This window comes from Heliangelus exortis, chromosome 15, assembly GCF_036169615.1.
Source record: "Heliangelus exortis chromosome 15, bHelExo1.hap1, whole genome shotgun sequence".
NCBI classification, from domain to species: domain Eukaryota; kingdom Metazoa; phylum Chordata; class Aves; order Apodiformes; family Trochilidae; genus Heliangelus; species Heliangelus exortis.
Genome location: NC_092436.1, coordinates 15,805,686 through 15,824,931, shown reverse-complemented (window position 1 = coordinate 15,824,931; position 19,246 = coordinate 15,805,686). Strand labels below are relative to the sequence as shown.

General features: G+C 54.2%; 3 protein-coding genes across 3 annotated transcripts; all 3 read right to left on the bottom strand.

Annotated features, from left to right (window-relative positions):
• Window positions 1-1,808: 1,808 nt before the first annotated feature.
• LOC139803247 (protocadherin beta-16-like) lies at window positions 1,809-4,339 on the bottom strand. The gene has a single exon (XM_071759186.1). The coding sequence runs from the start codon at window positions 4,326-4,328 to the stop codon at window positions 1,809-1,811; it is 2,520 nt and encodes an 839-aa protein (XP_071615287.1). The 5' UTR covers window positions 4,329-4,339.
• Window positions 4,340-6,959: 2,620 nt separating this feature from the next.
• On the bottom strand, window positions 6,960-9,490 carry LOC139803246 (protocadherin beta-16-like). Its single transcript, XM_071759185.1, has one exon. It carries the CDS (start codon window positions 9,477-9,479, stop codon window positions 6,960-6,962), a length of 2,520 nt encoding a protein of 839 aa, XP_071615286.1. The 5' UTR covers window positions 9,480-9,490.
• Window positions 9,491-10,616: 1,126 nt separating this feature from the next.
• Window positions 10,617-19,174, bottom strand: LOC139803132 (protocadherin beta-15-like). Its single transcript, XM_071758991.1, has 2 exons — window positions 15,992-19,174; window positions 10,617-11,018 (listed from the first exon to the last, which is right to left on the bottom strand). The coding sequence occupies exons 1-2, from the start codon at window positions 18,449-18,451 to the stop codon at window positions 10,860-10,862; spliced, it is 2,619 nt and encodes an 872-aa protein (XP_071615092.1). The 5' UTR covers window positions 18,452-19,174; the 3' UTR covers window positions 10,617-10,859.
• Window positions 19,175-19,246: the final 72 nt, after the last annotated feature.

Below are 19,246 nucleotides of genomic sequence, written 5' to 3'. Positions count from 1 at the left end.
CTTACGGTCCTTGCCAAACAAAGTCATTCCATTATTTAAGAGTCCTTTTCCCTCTCCACAGAAAAACTTTGGAGGTCGCTTCACTGAGAAATCAGACCTGAACAACTGAAGCTGTGTAAGAAGACGCAGCTAAAAACCACTCAGTATCAAAGAGGAGAGGTCATGATTTAAAACCCCAGATGTACAAATATCAAGGAGCAAGAGCTAACAGAGATAATAGCCAAGGCCAGGGATGTATATGACACTAATTGGCAGGGCATTAAATGAACCCTTCACCTGTAAGCTGCAATAGGCAAGGCCAGAAATTTTGCTACATACATAGTGAAAAATGGCCTAGACAAGTGAATTTTGAGATATCGTACTCCCCAAGGAATACCCAAGTAGGTTTTCTTGTTTCCTCTCAACAGACATTTGGCTCTTGAAAATGTGTGGGCAAAACAGCACAGACTACGTTAAAGATCAACAGTTATTATGAAAGGAAAAGGAACAAGAAAGCTTCTCCATGACCTCCACTCTTCAGTGTCTATAGTCTAATGCAAAAGTTTTAGACTACTACACTGGAAAACCAATAACAGCACTGTAAATGCTATATTATGTTGGACACAAACCCCCAGAGATGTAAGATTTAAATTTACTGTATGAAAAACATAAGAACGAATTGCTCAAGGCACACACTTTGCAGTAGGGACAACGTGTAACCTCCTGCTCAAAGAAGCAAAGGGTGTCAACATCAGGCATTCCAAACTGAATCAGCTTCTGCTTCTTTTCATGGTGTCACTTTGCAAGCTTCATTTTGCTTAATACCTGCTTGGCCTGGTACTGAACACTCTGCAGAAAGTTGTGACTGTATTGCAGAATCCTCTCCATCAGGAAAACAAAACAAAGCAAAAACAGATGCAGAGAAAGTAATGCAGCAAACAAATATCTTGAAGAACTGCTCCCAGTATTCAAGTTTTCCCTCGATATTTGAAAGCAGTAGCACTCTCACACTCACACAAACATCCTGAACTGTTGCTTCTCTACTGTTTTATCTCCCACACCTGCCAGGAACATCCTACACTGTTTCCTCTCTACCGTTTTACTTCCAGCAGAACTGCAGTAACTGGAAGTCCCCCATGAAAAGAAGGATAAGACATTGAGAGACTTCTGCCAGGCACTTGCAGAATGCTTCATCTGCCTCTTCATCCTGGGACAGAGGTTGGAGAATGTCTATGCAAACTCCGGAGAGCATATCTGCCTTCTCGCCTTCACCCTCATCCTCACCCATAAGCACTTGATATTAACACCACATTCACTCAGCTCCATACAATCAACACTCCCTAACACACACAGACACCGCACCACGTTTTCTTCCTTGGCATTTCTCAAGAGCTTAGAACCATCCATGGCAGCATTCTGGTCACCAGAGGCATGCCACCACGTTCTCTCATGGTGACTGAGTAACAGATAACCTACAACACAGTGGATCTCAGCTCCCCCTCTTTCTTATCCATAGTGAATATTTAGGTGTCGATGCACTTGTGCCTAGGAAAAAGGTTTCATCTGCAATATTACCAAACCATGCCAAGGCTGATCTCTAGCAAACCTCTTTTATCTCGTTCAAAACAAATATAAATCACACCTGATGAGCTGCAACACCTCATCAGTGAAAACTATTTTCACACTTCTGACTTGGCCAGAATGCTTCCCAGCAGACAAGGTGCAGCATAAATATTACAATTATTAAAAAAGAAAAACAAAGACACAAAGGATCCAAGCCTGGGATCAGTGTTGATTATTACCTCTCCACCACCACCCTACTCAACATGCTATTCCCTCCTCGTTTCCCCGCACGATTGCCACAGCCCCATCTCGGCGATCCCCCTCACCTGGGCAGCCCAGTCGCCTTCTCCGCCGAGGTTGGTCGCCTCCTGAGAGCACACGGAGCTGCGCTGCTCGCCCGGGCCCGGGGGCAGCCCGGCGGGGAAGCAGGGCAAGAGCGGCCTGAGGAAGCGGAACTCGCTGTTGACGGTGCCGCCGGCGAAGCAGATGTCGTAGACGTAGCTGCGGGGCAGGGAGCCCGCCGTGCTCTCCGGCACAGCCGCGGGGAACGTGGGCAAGCTCTCGGCCCGCGCCCCACGCACCTTCGCCACCACCGCCGCCACGGCGGTGGCCACCAACAGCGCCGACACGCAGGCCAGCGAGGCGATCAGGTAGAGGGTCAGCGGCCCCTCCGACTCCGACCCCGACCCCGCCGCCTCCGACTCCGCCGCCGCCGCCTCGTCCTCGCCGCCCCGCCAATGCGCGTCGGAGAAGCCGTCCACCAGGGCGATGCCCAGCGTGGCGGTGGCCGAGCGCGGCGGCTGCCCGCGGTCTCGCACCAGCACCACCAGCCTCTGCCGGGACGCGTCCCTCTCCGACACGGCCCGCGCCGTCCGCACCTCGCCGCTGTGCAGCCCCACGCGGAACAGACCCGGCTCCGTCGCCTTCCACACCTCGTACGACAGCCACGCGTTCTGACCCGCGTCCGCGTCCACCGCCACCACCTTGGCCACCAGGTAGCCCGACGGAGACCCGCGCGGCACCACCTCGCCCCACCGCAGCCTGCTCTCCGGCGACGGGTGCAGCACCACCGGCGCGTTGTCGTTCTCGTCCCGCACCACCACGCGCACCACCGCCCGCGCGCTCAGCGACGGAGAGCCCCCGTCGGCAGCCACCACCGACACCTCCAAGGCGCGCACCTCCTCGTAGTCCAGCGCCCGCACCACGTAAACCTCCCCGCTCGCCGAGTTCACCGACACGCGCGGACGCTCCTCGCCCTCCTCGCGCAACACCGCGTACGTCACGCGCGCGTTGCTCCCCGCGTCCGCGTCCCTCGCCGACACGCTCCCCACGCGCACCATCGGGCTGTTGTTCTCCACCACCCACAGCGTGTAAACCTCCCGGCTGAACTCGGGCGCGTTGTCGTTCACGTCCGAGATCTGCACCCGGATCACTTCCCGCGAGCTCAGCCGCCTCCTGCCCCAGTCCCGGGCCCTCACGCTGATGTTATACTCCGCCCTCCTCTCCCTGTCCAGCGCCCCCGTTGTTCGCACCTCGTACTCGTTGGCAAACGTGGCCGTCAGGCTGAAGGGCGAGTCCCCGTCGATCCAGCACTCCGTCCTCCCGTTCTCGCCGGAGTCGCGGTCCCGCACGCTCAACAGGGCCACCACGCTGCGGGGCGGCGCGTCCTCGGGGATCGAGGCGCTGACGGACGTCAGCGCTATCTCCGGGGCGTTGTCATTCACATCCAGCACCTCCACCTGCACTTTGCAGTGCGCAGACAGACCCCCGCCGTCGGTGGCTGTCACCGTCATCTCGTGGCTTTTCATGTCCTCGAAGTCCAGGTTGCCCGCCACACGAATCTCTCCAGTTTCAGGGTTCAGCTCGAAGAGCTGCCGAGTTTTTTCTGCTGTCTTGGTGAAGGCATAAAGCACCTTTCCGTTGGACCCTTCGTCAGGATCCGCGGCTACCACTCTGACCACCAGCTGTCCCAGGGGACTGTTTTCGGACACCCGTACTTCATATATATCCTGATCGAATTTCGGGTTGTTGTCATTGGCATCCAGCACCACGATGCGGATCCGAGCCGTTCCCGACCTGGGTGGAGAGCCCCCGTCGGTGGCCGTCAGCAATAAATTCAGCTCTCGCTGCTCTTCTCGGTCCAGCTGACGCTCCAGCACGAGCTCTGCGTATTTTGCTCCGTCTTTCCCTTTTCCGAGAGAGAGGGAGAAATGCGGATTGGCCTCCAGGCTGTAGTTCTGCAAACCATTAATGCCCACGTCCTCGTCTCGGGCGTTTTCTAGAGGGAAATGAGACCCGAGAAGTGTCGTTTCGGGAATCTTTAAAACCATCTCCTTCACCGGGAACACGGGGGAATTGTCATTCACGTCACGAACCTCCACCTCCCCTCGCATCAGCTGCAACGGATTCTCAAGGAAGATCTTAAAATGCAGCGTGCAGGTAGCGCTCTGCGGGCAGATCTCCTCCCGGTCCAGAGACTCCTTTACTGTCAGGACGCCGGTGCTCGGCTCGAGCCGGAAAAGCTGCTCGTTCCCCTCGGACACAACGCGGGCCTTGCGAGCCGACAGCTGGCTCGGAGCCACCCCCAGCTCCTCTGCAATGTTGCCCACAAACGAGTCCCTCTCCATTTCCTCCGCCACAGAATACCGCAGGCTTTCGGCCCCGCTCCGCCACACGCAAACGCACACAAGAAACAAGATCACTTGCCTCTGCCTGCCTCCGCTCCGTCTCCCACACGCCAGCAGCCTCCAGAAAAGCCATCCACCGTCCTGCGGGGCTCCCACCATTCTTCAGCGGCCTCCGAGACAGAGCGCTCTTGCTCAGCAATCCCGCGGGCGGGGGGCTCAAACCTCCCGACCAGCCCCTTCTGTGCCCCTGCCTCCTTCCCCACCAGCTCACAAACCTGGTTTTCTTTTTTTTTTCCTGTCTCCCGGTGACTGCAAACGCGGTGCTGGGAGAGGAACCTTCCGCTCCGTGGCCAACACCCCCACCCAGTGTCGCAAGTGGGAATTGTTCCTCTGCCTTACTCTCTACAGCGCTGCTGCTTTTGCTTTGGAGTTTGCTGCTTCAATCTGCGCTCTCTATGCAAAAGCTCAGACTAAAAGGACCTTTGAATATTTCTCTATTCTCCCCCAATACTCAAGGATACTCTCTCATCACTTCCTAGCTCGCCACCCGAATTTTTCCACAAAGAGCTGTGGGTTTTCCTCTGTGTTTTGTCAGCATTTCACGTTCTCTTACTTCCACGGAATTTATCTTTGCATTTTTCTTCTCTTCACCATTTCTTAAACAGCACAGGACGAGTAATAAGTGGGGCCGGTCTGAGAACAGACGCTATGGAGAGGTGGTGCCCAAGAGCGGAGAGAGAAAGGCGCGGGAGGATAAATATCTCATAATCCCAGCTCAGCATAACACTACAGTGATAAGGACACATCGTCCTAAGGCTGATTTCCTCACACTGTGTATCACACCTCGCCCAAAGGACACATGGCTCTCGGCTGTTCTCTGCAAAAAGAGTTTCTCTTGTTTAACTGACTGGAGGATCCTCCCCTGACGCCTCTATACAAATAAACAGGTCCTGCCCATGGAAGAGCACTGAAACGATGTGATCTCTTACGGTCCTTGCCAAACAAAGTCATTCCATTATTTAAGAGTCCTTTTCCCTCTCCACAGAAAAACTTTGGAGGTCGCTTCACTGAGAAATCAGACCTGAACAACTAAAGCTGTGTAAGAAGACGCAGCTAAAAACCACTCAGTATCAAAGAGGAGAGGTCATGATTTAAAACCCCAGATGTACAAATGTCAAGGAGCAAGAGCTAACAGAGATAATAGCCAAGGCCAGGGATGTAATGACACTAATTGGCAGGGCATTAAATGAACCCTTCACCTGTAAGCTGAAATAGGCAGAAATTTTGCTACATACATAGTGAAAAATGGCCTAGACAAGTGAATTTTGAGATATTTTGAGATACTCCCCAAGGAATACCCAAGTAGGTTTTCTTGTTTCCTCTCAACAGACATTTGGCTCTTGAAAATGTGTGGGCAAAACAGCACAGACTACATTAAAGATCAACAATTATTATGAAAGGAAAGGAACAAGAAAGCTTCTCCATGACCTCCACTCTTCAGTGTCTATAGTCTAATGCAAAAGTTTTAGACTACTACACTGGAAAACCAATAACAGCACTGTAAATGCTATACTATGTTGGACACAAACCCCCAGAGATGTAAGATTTAAATTTACTGTATGAAAAACATAAGAACGAATTGCTCAAAGCACACACTTTGCAGTAGGGACAACGTGTAACCTCCTGCTCAAAGAAGCAAAGGGTGTCAACATCAGGCATTCCAAACTGAATCAGCTTCTGCTTCTTTTCAAGGAGTCACTGTGCAAGCTTCATTTTGCTTAATACCTGCTTGGCCCGGTACTGAACACTCTGCAGAAAGTTGTGACTGTATTGCAGAATCCTCTCCATCAGGAAAAGAAAACAAAGCAAAAACAGATGCAGAGAAAGTAATGCAGCAAACAAAGATCTTGAAGAACTGCTCCCAGTATTCAAGTTTTCCCTCGATATTTGAAAGCAGTAGCACTCTCACACTCACACAAACATCCTGAACTGTTGCTTCTCTACTGTTTTATCTCCCACACCTGCCAGGAACATCCTACACTCTTTCCTCTCTACTGTTTTACTTCCAGCAGAACTGCAGTAACTGGAAGTCCCCCATGAAAACAAGGATAAGACATTGAGAGACTTCTGCCAGACACTTGCAGAATGCTTCATCTGCCTCTTCATCCTGGGACAGGGGTTGGAGAATGTCTATGCAAACTCCGGAGAGCATATCTGCCTTCTCGCCTTCACCCTCACCCTCACCCATAAGCACTGGATATTAACACCACATTCACTCAGCTCCATACAATCAACACTCCCTAACACACACAGACACCCCACCATGTTTTCTTCCTTGGCATTTCTCAAGAGCTTAGAACCATCCATGGCAGCATTCTGGTCACCAGAGGCATGCCACCACGTTTCTCTCATGGTGACTGAGTAACAGATAACCTACAACACAGTGGATCTCAGCTCCTCCTCTTTCTTATCCATAGTGAATATTTAGGTGACGATGCACTTGTGCCTAGGAAGAAGGTTTCATCTGCAATATTACCAAACCATGCCAAGGCTGATCTCTAGCAAACCTCTTTTATCCCCTTCAAAACAAATATAAAACACACCTGATGAGCTGCAACACCTCATCAGTGAAAACTATTTTCACACTTCTGACGTGCCTAGAACTCTTGCCATCAAACCGCTTGCAGCATAAATATTACAATTCTTAAAAAAGAAAAACAAAGACACAAAGGTTCCAAGCCTGGGATCAGTGTTGATTATTACCTCACCACCACCACCCTACTCAACATGCTATTCCCTCCTCGTTTCCCCGCACGATTGCCACAGCCCCATCTCGGCGATGCCCCTCACCTGGGCAGCCCAGTCGCCTTCTTCGCCGAGGTTGGTCGCCTCCTGCGAGCACACGGAGCTGCGCTGCTCGCCCGGGCCCGGGGGCAGCCCGGCGGGGAAGCAGGGCAAGAGCGGCCTGAGGAAGCGGAACTCGCTGTTGACGGTGCCGCCGGCGAAGCAGATGTCGTAGACGTAGCTGCGGGGCAGGGAGCCCGCCGTGCTCTCCGGCACAGCCGCGGGGAACGTGGGCAAGCTCTCGGCCCGCGCCCCACGCACCTTCGCCACCACCGCCGCCACGGCGGTGGCCACCAACAGCGCCGACACGCAGGCCAGCGAGGCGATCAGGTAGAGGGTCAGCGGCCCCTCCGACTCCGACCCCGACCCCGCCGCCTCCGACTCCGCCGCCGCCGCCTCGTCCTCGCCGCCCCGCCAATGCGCGTCGGAGAAGCCGTCCACCAGGGCGATGCCCAGCGTGGCGGTGGCCGAGCGCGGCGGCTGCCCGCGGTCTCGCACCAGCACCACCAGCCTCTGCCGGGACGCGTCCCTCTCCGACACGGCCCGCGCCGTCCGCACCTCGCCGCTGTGCAGCCCCACGCGGAACAGACCCGGCTCCGTCGCCTTCCACACCTCGTACGACAGCCACGCGTTCTGACCCGCGTCCGCGTCCACCGCCACCACCTTGGCCACCAGGTAGCCCGACGGAGACCCGCGCGGCACCACCTCGCCCCACCGCAGCCTGCTCTCCGGCGACGGGTGCAGCACCACCGGCGCGTTGTCGTTCTCGTCCCGCACCACCACGCGCACCACCGCCCGCGCGCTCAGCGACGGAGAGCCCCCGTCGGCAGCCACCACCGACACCTCCAAGGCGCGCACCTCCTCGTAGTCCAGCGCCCGCACCACGTAAACCTCCCCGCTCGCCGAGTTCACCGACACGCGCGGACGCTCCTCGCCCTCCTCGCGCAACACCGCGTACGTCACGCGCGCGTTGCTCCCCGCGTCCGCGTCCCTCGCCGACACGCTCCCCACGCGCACCATCGGGCTGTTGTTCTCCACCACCCACAGCGTGTAAACCTCCCGGCTGAACTCGGGCGCGTTGTCGTTCACGTCCGAGATCTGCACCCAGATCACTTCCCGCGAGCTCAGCCGCCTCCTGCCCCAGTCCCGGGCCCTCACGCTGATGTTATACTCCGCCCTCCTCTCCCTGTCCAGCGCCCCCGTTGTTCGCACCTCGTACTCGTTGGCAAACGTGGCCGTCAGGCTGAAGGGCGAGTCCCCGTCGATCCAGCACTCCGTCCTCCCGTTCTCGCCGGAGTCGCGGTCCCGCACGCTCAACAGGGCCACCACGCTGCGGGGCGGCGCGTCCTCGGGGATCGAGGCGCTGACGGACGTCAGCGCTATCTCCGGGGCGTTGTCATTCACGTCCAGCACCTCCACCTGCACTTTGCAATGTGCAGACAGACCCCCGCCGTCGGTGGCTGTCACCACCATTTCGTGGCTTTTCGCTTCCTCGAAGTCCAGGTTGCCCGAGATCCGAATCTCCCCGGTTTCAGGGTTCAGCTCAAAGAGATAAGGGAAGTGCTCTGATACCTTGGTGAAGGCATAAAGCACTTTCCCATTGGACCCTTCGTCAAGATCCGTAGCAACCACTTTCACCACCAGCTGTCCCGGGGAACTGTTCTCAGCCACTCGCACCTCGTAGAGATCTCTATCGAAGACCGGTTTGTTGTCATTGGCATCCAGCACCACGATGCGGACCCGAGCAGTCCCAGACCTGGGTGGAGAGCCCCCGTCGGTGGCCGTCAGCAGTAAATTCAGCTCTCGCTGGTGCTCGCGGTCTAGCCGATGATCAAGCACGAGCTCCGCGTATTTTGCTCCGTTTTTCCCGTCTTCGAAAGCAAGGGAGAAATGCGGATTGGCCTCCAGACTGTAGTTCTGCAAACCATTAATGCCCACATCACGGTCATGGGCGCTTTGCAGAGGGAAACGGGACCCAGGAGATTCCGCTTCGGGAATCTGTAAAACCATCTCTTTCGCCGGGAACACGGGGGAATTGTCATTTACGTCACGAACCTCCACCTCCCCTCGCATCAGCTGCAAGGGATTCTCAAGGAAGATCTTAAAATGCAGCGTGCAGGTAGCGCTCTGCGGGCAGATCTCCTCCCGGTCCAGAGACTCCTTTACTGTCAGGACGCCGGTGCTCGGCTCGAGCCGGAAAAGCTGCTCGTTCCCCTCGGACACAACGCGGGCCTTGCGAGCCGACAGCTGGCTCGGAGCCACCCCCAGCTCCTCTGCAATGTTGCCCACAAACGAGTCCCTCTCCATTTCCTCCGCCACAGAATACCGCAGGCTTTCGGCCCCGCTCCGCCACACGCAAACGCACACAAGAAACAAGATCACTTGCCTCTGCCTGCCTCCGCTCCGTCTCCCACACGCCAGCAGCCTCCAGAAAAGCCATCCACCGTCCTGCGGGGCTCCCACCATTCTTCAGCGGCCTCCGAGACAGAGCGCTCTTGCTCAGCAATCCCGCGGGCGGGGGGCTCAAACCTCCCGACGAGCCCCTTCTGTGCCCCTGCCTCCTTCCCCACCAGCTCACAAACCTGGTTTTCTTTTTTTTTTCCTGTCTCCCGGTGACTAAAAACGCGGTGCTGGGAGAGGAACCTTCCGCTCCGCGGCCAACACCCCCACCCAGTGTCGCAAGTGGGAATTGTTCCTCTGGCTTTGTACAGCGCTCTTTTTTGGGACTTTGCTGCTTCAATCTGCGCTCTCCGTGCAAAAGCCAAGACAAAAAGGCTCGTGGGAATTTTCTCTGTCCTCCCCCCACACAAAGGGCTCTCTTGGCATCACTTCCCAGCTCGCAACTCTTCACGCACAGCTCTTGGGTTTCCCCTGCGTGGTGTCCGTTCTGTAACTTGCACAGGGTGCAGCACAAGATGTTTCTTACCTTGGTTACTTGTCAGTCAGCACAGGAGAGTTAAGATGTGCCGAGGGGCAGAGAAGCTTTTGAACATGAGAGCTGGTGCCAGAGAGCAGATCCGGAAAGGCTTTGGAAGAAAAATAGTCTCACATACCCTTGATCTCCATGGCTCCAGGATGTTAAGGACACAGAATCCTAATGATGTGTGTGTGACATTGTGTAATCACACCAAAGGACTTAGGACACAAAATCTTGTCTGTGCATAAAGCGTTTACCTCCTTTAATTGACTGGGGGATCCTCCCCTGCTGCCTGGTGACCCTTGAACTCACCATCACTTTTGCCACTCTGTAACACATTCCCGGGAGATATCCTCAGCCCCTGTGGGAACATCCACCTGCTTCAACCTGGTTCTTTGTTTGGGGGTTTAGAGTCCCTGCCCATGGAAGAGCTTTGCAACAAGATGATCCTTAAGGTCCTTTCTAACCCAAACTATCCTATATTTCTACAGTCCTTTCCCCTCTCTGATGTCACCACACAAGCACGGAAATACTTACTGCACTCACAAGTCAAACCTGAACAACTGAAGCACTCTGCATAAAACTGAGATAATATTACAGAGCCCTCTCCATCAGAAAAATAAAACAAAAACAAATGCAGAAAATGAGATCCAAGAAAAACTTATCTGCCAGACTTGCTTCTACTTTTCAGCCTTTCCCTTGATATTAGGAACCAGCAGCACTCTCACAATCATACAGCAAGTCTCAGTGTCATCAGCCAGCAACACAGTCCTCCTCTTCCATCCATATCACACCTGCAAATTACCTACAGCAATCAAGCACTGCCCAGGAGGGCAGTGGGTTTCCTCCCTCACAGAGAAGCCTTGTGCCCCTTGCTACTACTTTTTAGGTGGGTGTTTGCTCTCTGTTCTCTTTTCCCCATGAGGACATCAGCCAGGGAGGACAGACACACTTGTCTTTCTCCTCACTCCCTGAGGGGTCAGCCAAGGGTTCTGATCAGAACTGACATTTAGCTCCATCCCCTGGTTTCCTGCACAAGCTGCTCCTGCAGCTCTGGGCCCTGTGTCTTCAGGGAGGGGAGCTCTGGCCTGCAAAGAACAGAGAGTGGAGGCTGTCACTGGGAGGTAAGCAGGCACCAGAGAGAACTGCCGAGGACATGTCTTACACCACTGTCTGTGTGACACCATCCTTCTGCACCCAGAGCCCAAGAGGAGGTTGGACCCTGCAGTGTCTCTCTGACCTGGATGGGAACATTCTAAATCTAGAAATATTTCTCCACTACGAACACCAATAAGGCACCAGAGCGGGTCTGTTAGAAGTCTAAGAGGACAATTTCATAAGGTGAGATCCCAAAATAAAAGCACTTTCTCACAAATGATAAATGCAGTTTCATGGTGAGGTCTTGAGGTTGGTCCTTGTCTCCCCTGAGGCTACTGGGGCTCTGAGAATCTGCAGTCAAGTAAGTCCAAGTCATTGGTGGTTATGAAACAGAAAACTGTTTAGGGCTCTCCAAGATGGTCTGAAGTGCCAGAAGGATCCCTAGAAAATTCTCATGTTAGAGGGGAGTCTGAGAATAATTGGGTGGAGAGGTAGGAGAGAAGGAGCTGATTCAAGCATCACCTCTTGTCACCCCCACACTCCTGGGACAGCTGGAGGTTCAGGAGCACCTTAGACATGACTCACTTGAAGTTCAGAGCATCAGTGAGAAGAGAGGTGCTGCTTGTTTGCAGCAGCAGCCCTCAGGTTCATGAAATGGCTGGAAGGTCATAGAATCACATCATGGTTTGGGTTGGAAGGGACCTTAAGGGTGAGAGAATCACAGAATCATTCAGGACAAAAAGAGCTCGAAGATCATCAGGTCCAACTGTCACCACAACACCACCATGACCTCTAAACCATGTCCTGAACTGCAACTTCTACACATTTGTTGAACACCTCTGGGCATGGTGACACCACCCTCACCATGGACAGCCTGTTCCTATGATTGAACACTCCTTTAGTAAAGATATTCTTTCCTAATTTCCAATCTAAACTTCCCCTGGTGCCACTTGAGGCCATCCTATTGCTGGTTACATGGGAAAAGAGATCAACACCTCCTTTTAGGGACCTGTAGGGAGTGAGAAACTCCCTCAGTCTCTTCCAGACCAAACAGTCCAGGTTCCCTCGGCCACTCACAGGACTTGGACACCAGACACTTCCCAGCTCCCTTGCCCTTCTCTGGACACAACCCAAAACCTCAGTGTTCTTCTTGGAGTGAGAGGCCTAAAGAACACAGGATTTGAAAAGAGACCTCACCAGAGCCAAGTACAGGGCCATGATCCTTTCCCTTCTCCTGCAGGCCTAAGTATTTCTGATAGAAACCAGCATTCTCTTGGCCTTTTTGGACACCTGGGTACATCCTGTCTGTTGTCACCCAACACCCCCAGGGCCTTTTCTGCTGGGCATCTTTCCAGCCACTCCTGCCCAGGCCTGCAGACTGACTTGGGGTTGCTGGGACTGAAGTGCAGGACCTGACACTTGGCCTTCTTAAACCTCATACAACTGACCTCGGCCCATTGACCCAGCAAGTCCACATCCCTCTGCAGAGCCCTCCTACCTCTGAGCAAATCAAAACCCCCTCCAAACTCAGGATCATCTGCCAGCTTCCTGACAGTGCACCCAATCCCCTCATCCAGATCCTTGATCAAGATGTTAAACAAGCCTGGCCCCAACACTGAGCCCTGGGGACACTGCTTCTGACTGGATGCCAACTGGATTGAACTCCACTCACCACAGCTCTCTGGGATCATCTCTCCAGCCAGCTTTTATCCAGCAAAGAGCACACCTGGCTATGCCATCACCTGCCAGGTTCTCTAGGAGAATGCTGTGGTGACAGTGTCAAAAACATCAGTAAAGTCAGGCACACAGCACCCAGGGCCATTCTGTCATCCACTGGAGGGGACTCACCAGGTCATAAAAAGAGAAAAAGTTGGTCAAGCAGCACCTGCCTTTCATAAAACTATAAGTTGGCTGTCCCTGATCCTATGGTTGCCCTGCACAAGCTGTGTGAGCACAATGAAGATCATTGAATCATAGAATAGGCTGGGTTGGAAGGCACCTCAGAGATCATCGAGTCCAACCCTTGAACAACTACTGCCACAGTCACCAGACCATGGCACTGAGTGCCACATCGAGTCGCTTTTTAAATGTCTCCAGGGACGAAGAGTCCACCACCTCCCCAGAAGATGAAACACACTGGAAGCCCTGAGGATAACTGGTCTGAGGATTAACTTGACTGAAGCAAAGAAGGCATTCAGTACTTCAGCCTTTTCCTCAGCTCTGGTAACAATGCTTCAGCCAGCATCACTTGAAGGATGGAAATTCCCATTAGCTGTCTTTTTGGTGTTATTTCTAAGGGTTTTTTTAATGTTATATAATAGTGACCAGATTGAGTTCTACCTGGGCCTTTGCCTTCTCAACATTCTCTCTGGATGACCTACAATCCCTGTAAAACTCTGACTCACTCGCCTGCCCCTTCTGCACAGGTTGGTAAACTCCTTTTTTCCCTGAGTCCCAGCACAATCTCCCTGCTGAGCCACACCAGTTGTCTTCCTTGCCACTTCATCCAACACCACATGGGGACAGCCCTCCTGGAATGCTTTCACCTTTAGGACTGTTACAACCAGTGTCCTGATGGGCCAAAGTCTGCCCTCTGCAAGGCCATGGCAGTGGTTTTGATGACCCCCTTCATTTCTTCCCCAAGAAACAACAACTCAAGCATTTCGTGGTCACTAAGCCCAAGATGCTCTCTGAGCACTACGTCTCCCACCAGTCCCACCACTCTTTGTAAACACCAAGTTTAGAGAGGCACCTCTCCACATGGCTTCACTTATCAGCTCTCTCAGGAAATTCTCTCCCACACCTGCCAGGAACATCCTACACTGCTTCCTCTCTACTGTTTTGCTTCCAGCAGAACTGCAGTAACTGGAAGTCCCCCATGAAAACAAGGATAAGACATTGAGAGACTTCTGCCAGGCACTTGCAGAATGCTTCATCTGCCTCTTCCTCCTGGGCAGGGGTGATCTATAAAGACTGCCAAGAGGATATCAGCCTCGTTGGCCTTCACCCTCATCCTCACCCATAAGCACTTGATATTAACACCACATTCACTCAGCTCCATTCAGTCAACACTCTCTAACAACAGAAACAGCTCACCCTGCTTCCTTAACTGACTTTTCTCAAGAGCTTATAACCATCTCTTGCAGCATTCTCATCATCAGACTCATCCCACCACGTTTCTGTAACAGTGACCAAGTCACAGATATCCTGCTGCACAAGGCCTTTCAGCTCCTCCTCTTTGTTCTCCATGCTGAGAACATTGGTACAGATGTGCTTGAGTCCAGGCTAAATGCTTCAGCTGCAATATTGCCAAACCACCCCTAATCCCGTCTGCAGTGGTTTTATCCACTCTGGATTTATCTCCTTCACAACTAATATAAATACACCTTACAGAGCTGCACCACTCCTTGAACAGGAATTCTTTTCACCCTTTTAAGATGAATGGAACCCTTTTCAGCAGACCAAGAGCATTGCAAAAGTTACAATTATAAAACAAAACTGGAACAGAGGAAGGAGTTTCAAACCAGATCTGTTAAATAATGCAACAGGCAGTGACAAGACCTCCCTATGGCCATGAAACCTTATAAAAAGACCCTCCCTAGTTTACTTGTAGGCCTCATGCAGGTACAGATAGTTTACATATGATCTCCCCAGAGTCTTTTATTCTCAAAACCTGAACAAACACAACTTCGTCCTCCTCTTTTAAAAGCACTGAGGCTCCAGGCCTCAGACCATCGTTTATTATGACCTCTCCACCAAAACCACCCTCCCCATGCTATTCCCTCCTCGTTCCCACGCACGATTGCCACAGCCCCATCTCGGCGATGCCCCTCACCTGTGCAGCCCAGTCCCTCTACTCCCTTTTTTAGCTGTTTTCCAACATTTTAATTTAACAAAAGTACTGATAAAGTCGAACAATATTCACCAGGTGAAGACCTAGAAACGTGTCCATGACTTCATTTGTTTTAAAGTAATAACTTTGTGCCTGTACCAGCAGGAGGATCTAAACACTGTGCAGAAAGTGGTGACTATATTGACTACCAACAGGGTATCTGCCTTGTTGTCATTCACCCTCACCCATAAGCACTTGATATTAACACCACATTCACTCAGCTCCATACAATCAACACTCCCCAACACACACAGACACCCCACCATGTTTTCTTCGTTTTCTTCCTTGACTTTTCTCAAGAGCTTATAACCATCCATGGCATCGTTCTGGTCATCAGACTCATCCCATCAGGTTTCTGTGATGGTCACTAAGTCACAGATATCCTGCTGCACAATGGCTTTCAGCTCCTCCTCTTTGTTATCCATGCTGAATACATTGGTACAAATGCACTTGAGTCCAGGCTACATGTCTCATCTGTAATATTGCCCTAACACCCCAAGGCTCATCTCTAGAGAGCCTCTTTTATCTCCTTCATAACTAATATAAATCCCACTTGATGACTGGCACCACCTCATGAGTGAAAACTATTTTCACCCTTCTGAGATGGTTGGAATTCTTCACAGCAAACCAGCTACAGTGTAAACTGCACAATTAATTAAAAAAAAAAAATTCACAAAAACAAAACCTAAATTCTAGCCTCCGATTCTCATCACTGCCTTCCTCCATATCAGAGGCCTGTAAAAGACGAGGAAGTTTCCAAGCAGAATTGTTAAATAAGGCAGCAGACAGACTAAAGACTTCCTTGAGTGCATGAGCCCTTATAAAAAGACCCTCCCTAGTTTACTTGTAGGCCTCATTCAGGTACTGAAAATTTCCATATGACCTTCCCAGAGTATTCTAATCTCAAAACTTGAACAAACACAACTCTCTCCCCCTGTTTTCACAGCAGAAAGGCTCCAAGCCTCAGATCACCATTGATTATTGCCTATCCACCAAAACACCCTCCCCATGCTATTCCCTCCTCGTTTCCACGCACGATTGCCACAGCCCCATCTCGGCGATCCCCCTCACCTGGGCAGCCCAGTCGCCTTCTTCGCCGAGGTTGGTCGCCTCCTGCGAGCACACGGAGCTGCGCTGCTCGCCCGGGCCCGGGGGCAGCCCGGCGGGGAAGCAGGGCAAGAGCGGCCTGAGGAAGCGGAACTCGCTGTTGACGGTGCCGCCGGCGAAGCAGATGTCGTAGACGTAGCTGCGGGGCAGGGAGCCCGCCGTGCTCTCCGGCACAGCCGCGGGGAACGTGGGCAAGCTCTCGGCCCGCGCCCCACGCACCTTCGCCACCACCGCCGCCACGGCGGTGGCCACCAACAGCGCCGACACGCAGGCCAGCGAGGCGATCAGGTAGAGGGTCAGCGGCCCCTCCGACTCCGACCCCGACCCCGCCGCCTCCGACTCCGCCGCCGCCGCCTCGTCCTCGCCGCCCCGCCAATGCGCGTCGGAGAAGCCGTCCACCAGGGCGATGCCCAGCGTGGCGGTGGCCGAGCGCGGCGGCTGCCCGCGGTCTCGCACCAGCACCACCAGCCTCTGCCGGGACGCGTCCCTCTCCGACACGGCCCGCGCCGTCCGCACCTCGCCGCTGTGCAGCCCCACGCGGAACAGACCCGGCTCCGTCGCCTTCCACACCTCGTACGACAGCCACGCGTTCTGACCCGCGTCCGCGTCCACCGCCACCACCTTGGCCACCAGGTAGCCCGACGGAGACCCGCGCGGCACCACCTCGCCCCACCGCAGCCTGCTCTCCGACGACGGGTGCAGCACCACCGGCGCGTTGTCGTTCTCGTCCCGCACCACCACGCGCACCACCGCCCGCGCGCTCAGCGACGGAGAGCCCCCGTCGGCAGCCACCACCGACACCTCCAAGGCGCGCACCTCCTCGTAGTCCAGCGCCCGCACCACGTAAACCTCCCCGCTCGCCGAGTTCACCGACACGCGCGGACGCTCCTCGCCCTCCTCGCGCAACACCGCGTACGTCACGCGCGCGTTGCTCCCCGCGTCCGCGTCCCTCGCCGACACGCTCCCCACGCGCACCATCGGGCTGTTGTTCTCCACCACCCACAGCGTGTAAACCTCCCGGCTGAACTCGGGCGCGTTGTCGTTCACGTCCGAGATCTGCACCCGGATCACTTCCCGAGAGCTCAGCCGCCTCCTGCCCCAGTCCCGGGCCCTCACGCTGATGTTATACTCCGCCCTCCTCTCCCTGTCCAGCGCCCCCGTTGTTCGCACCTCGTACTCGTTGGCAAACGTGGCCGTCAGGCTGAAGGGCGAGTCCCCGTCGATCCAGCACTCCGTCCTCCCGTTCTCGCCGGAGTCGCGGTCCCGCACGCTCAACAGGGCCACCACGCTGCGGGGCGGCGCGTCCTCGGGGATCGAGGCGCTGACGGACGTCAGCGCTATCTCCGGGGCGTTGTCATTCACGTCCAGCACCTCCACCTGCACTTTGCAATGTGCAGACAGACCTCCGCCGTCGGTGGCTGTCACCATCATCTCGTGGTTTTTAGCTTCCTCGAAATCCAGGTTGCCCGCCACACGAATCTCCCCGGTTTCAGGATTAAGCTCGAAGAGCTGCTGAGTTTTTTCGAGTGTGTCGGTGAAAGCGTAATGCACCTTCCTATTGGAGCCTTCGTCAGGATCTGTGGCCACCACTTTGACCACCAGCTGTCCTGGGGGACTGTTCTCAGGCACCCGCACCTCGTAGACCTCCTGTCCAAAGACCGGCGTGTTGTCATTGGCATCCAGCACCACGATGCGCACCCGAGCTGTTCCCGACCTGGGTGGAGAGCCCCCGTCGGTGGCCGTCAGCAGTAAATTCAGCTCCCGCTGCTCTTCCCGGTCCAGATGACGCTCGAGCACGAGTTCCACGTATTTTTTCCCATCTTTCTTTGTCCCGAGAGAGAGGGAGAAATGCGGATTGGCCTCCAGGGTGTAGTTCTGCAAACCATTAATGCCCACGTCACGGTCATGGGCGCTTTGCAGAATGAAACGAGACCCGGGAAGTGTCGTTTCGGGAATCTCTAAAACCATCTCTTTCGCCGGGAACACGGGGGAATTGTCATTCACGTCACGAACCTCCACCTCCCCTCGCATCAGCTGCAACGGATTCTCAAGGAAGATCTTAAAATGCAGCGTGCAGGTAGCGCTCTGCGGGCAGATCTCCTCCCGGTCCAGAGACTCCTTTACTGTCAGGACGCCGGTGCTCGGATCGAGCCGGAAAAGCTGCTCGTTCCCCTCGGACACAACGCGGGCCTTGCGAGCCGACAGCTGGCTCGGAGCCACCCCCAGCTCCTCTGCAATGTTGCCCACAAACGAGTCCCTCTCCATTTCCTCCGCCACAGAATACCGCAGGCTTTCGGCCCCGCTCCGCCACACGCAAACGCACACAAGAAACAAGATCACTTGCCTCTGCCTGCCTCCGCTCCGTCTCCCACACGCCAGCAGCCTCCAGAAAAGCCATCCACCGTCCTGCGGGGCTCCCACCATTCTTCAGCGGCCTCCGAGCCAGAGCGCTCTTGCTCAGCAATCCCGCGGGCGGGGGGCTCAAACCTCCCGACCAGCCCCTTCTGTGCCCCTGCCTCCTTCCCCACCAGCTCACAAACCTGGTTTTCTGTTTTTTTTTTCCTGTCTCCCGGTGACTGCAAACGCGGTGCTGGGAGAGGAACCTTCCGCTCCGTGGCCAACACCCCCACCCAGTGTCGCAAGTGGGAATTGTTCCTCTGGCTTTGTACAGCGCTCTTTTTTGGGAGTTTGCTGCTTCAATCTGCGCTCTCCGTGCAAAAGCCAAGACAAAAAGGCTCGTGGGAATTTTCTCTGTCCTCCCCCCACACAAAGGGCTCTCTTGGCATCACTTCCCAGCTCGCAACTCTTCACTCACAGCTCTTGGGTTTCCCCTGCGTGGTGTCGGTTCTGTAACTTGCACAGGGTGCAGCACAAGATGTTTCTTACCTTGGTTACTTGTCAGTCAGCACAGGAGAGTTAAGATGTGCCGAGGGGCAGAGAAGCTTTTGAACATGAGAGCTGGTGCCAGAGAGCAGACTGGGAAAGGCTTTGGAAGAAAAATAGTCCCACATACCCTTGATCTCCATGGCTCCAGGGTGTTAAGGACACAGAATCCTAATGATGTGTGTGTGACATTGTGTAATCACACCAAAGGACTTAGGACACAAAATCTTGTCTGTGCATAAAGCGTTTACCTCCTTTCATTGACTGGGGGATCCTCCCCTGCTGCCTGGTGACCCTTGAACTCACCATCACTTTTGCCACTCTGTAACACATTTC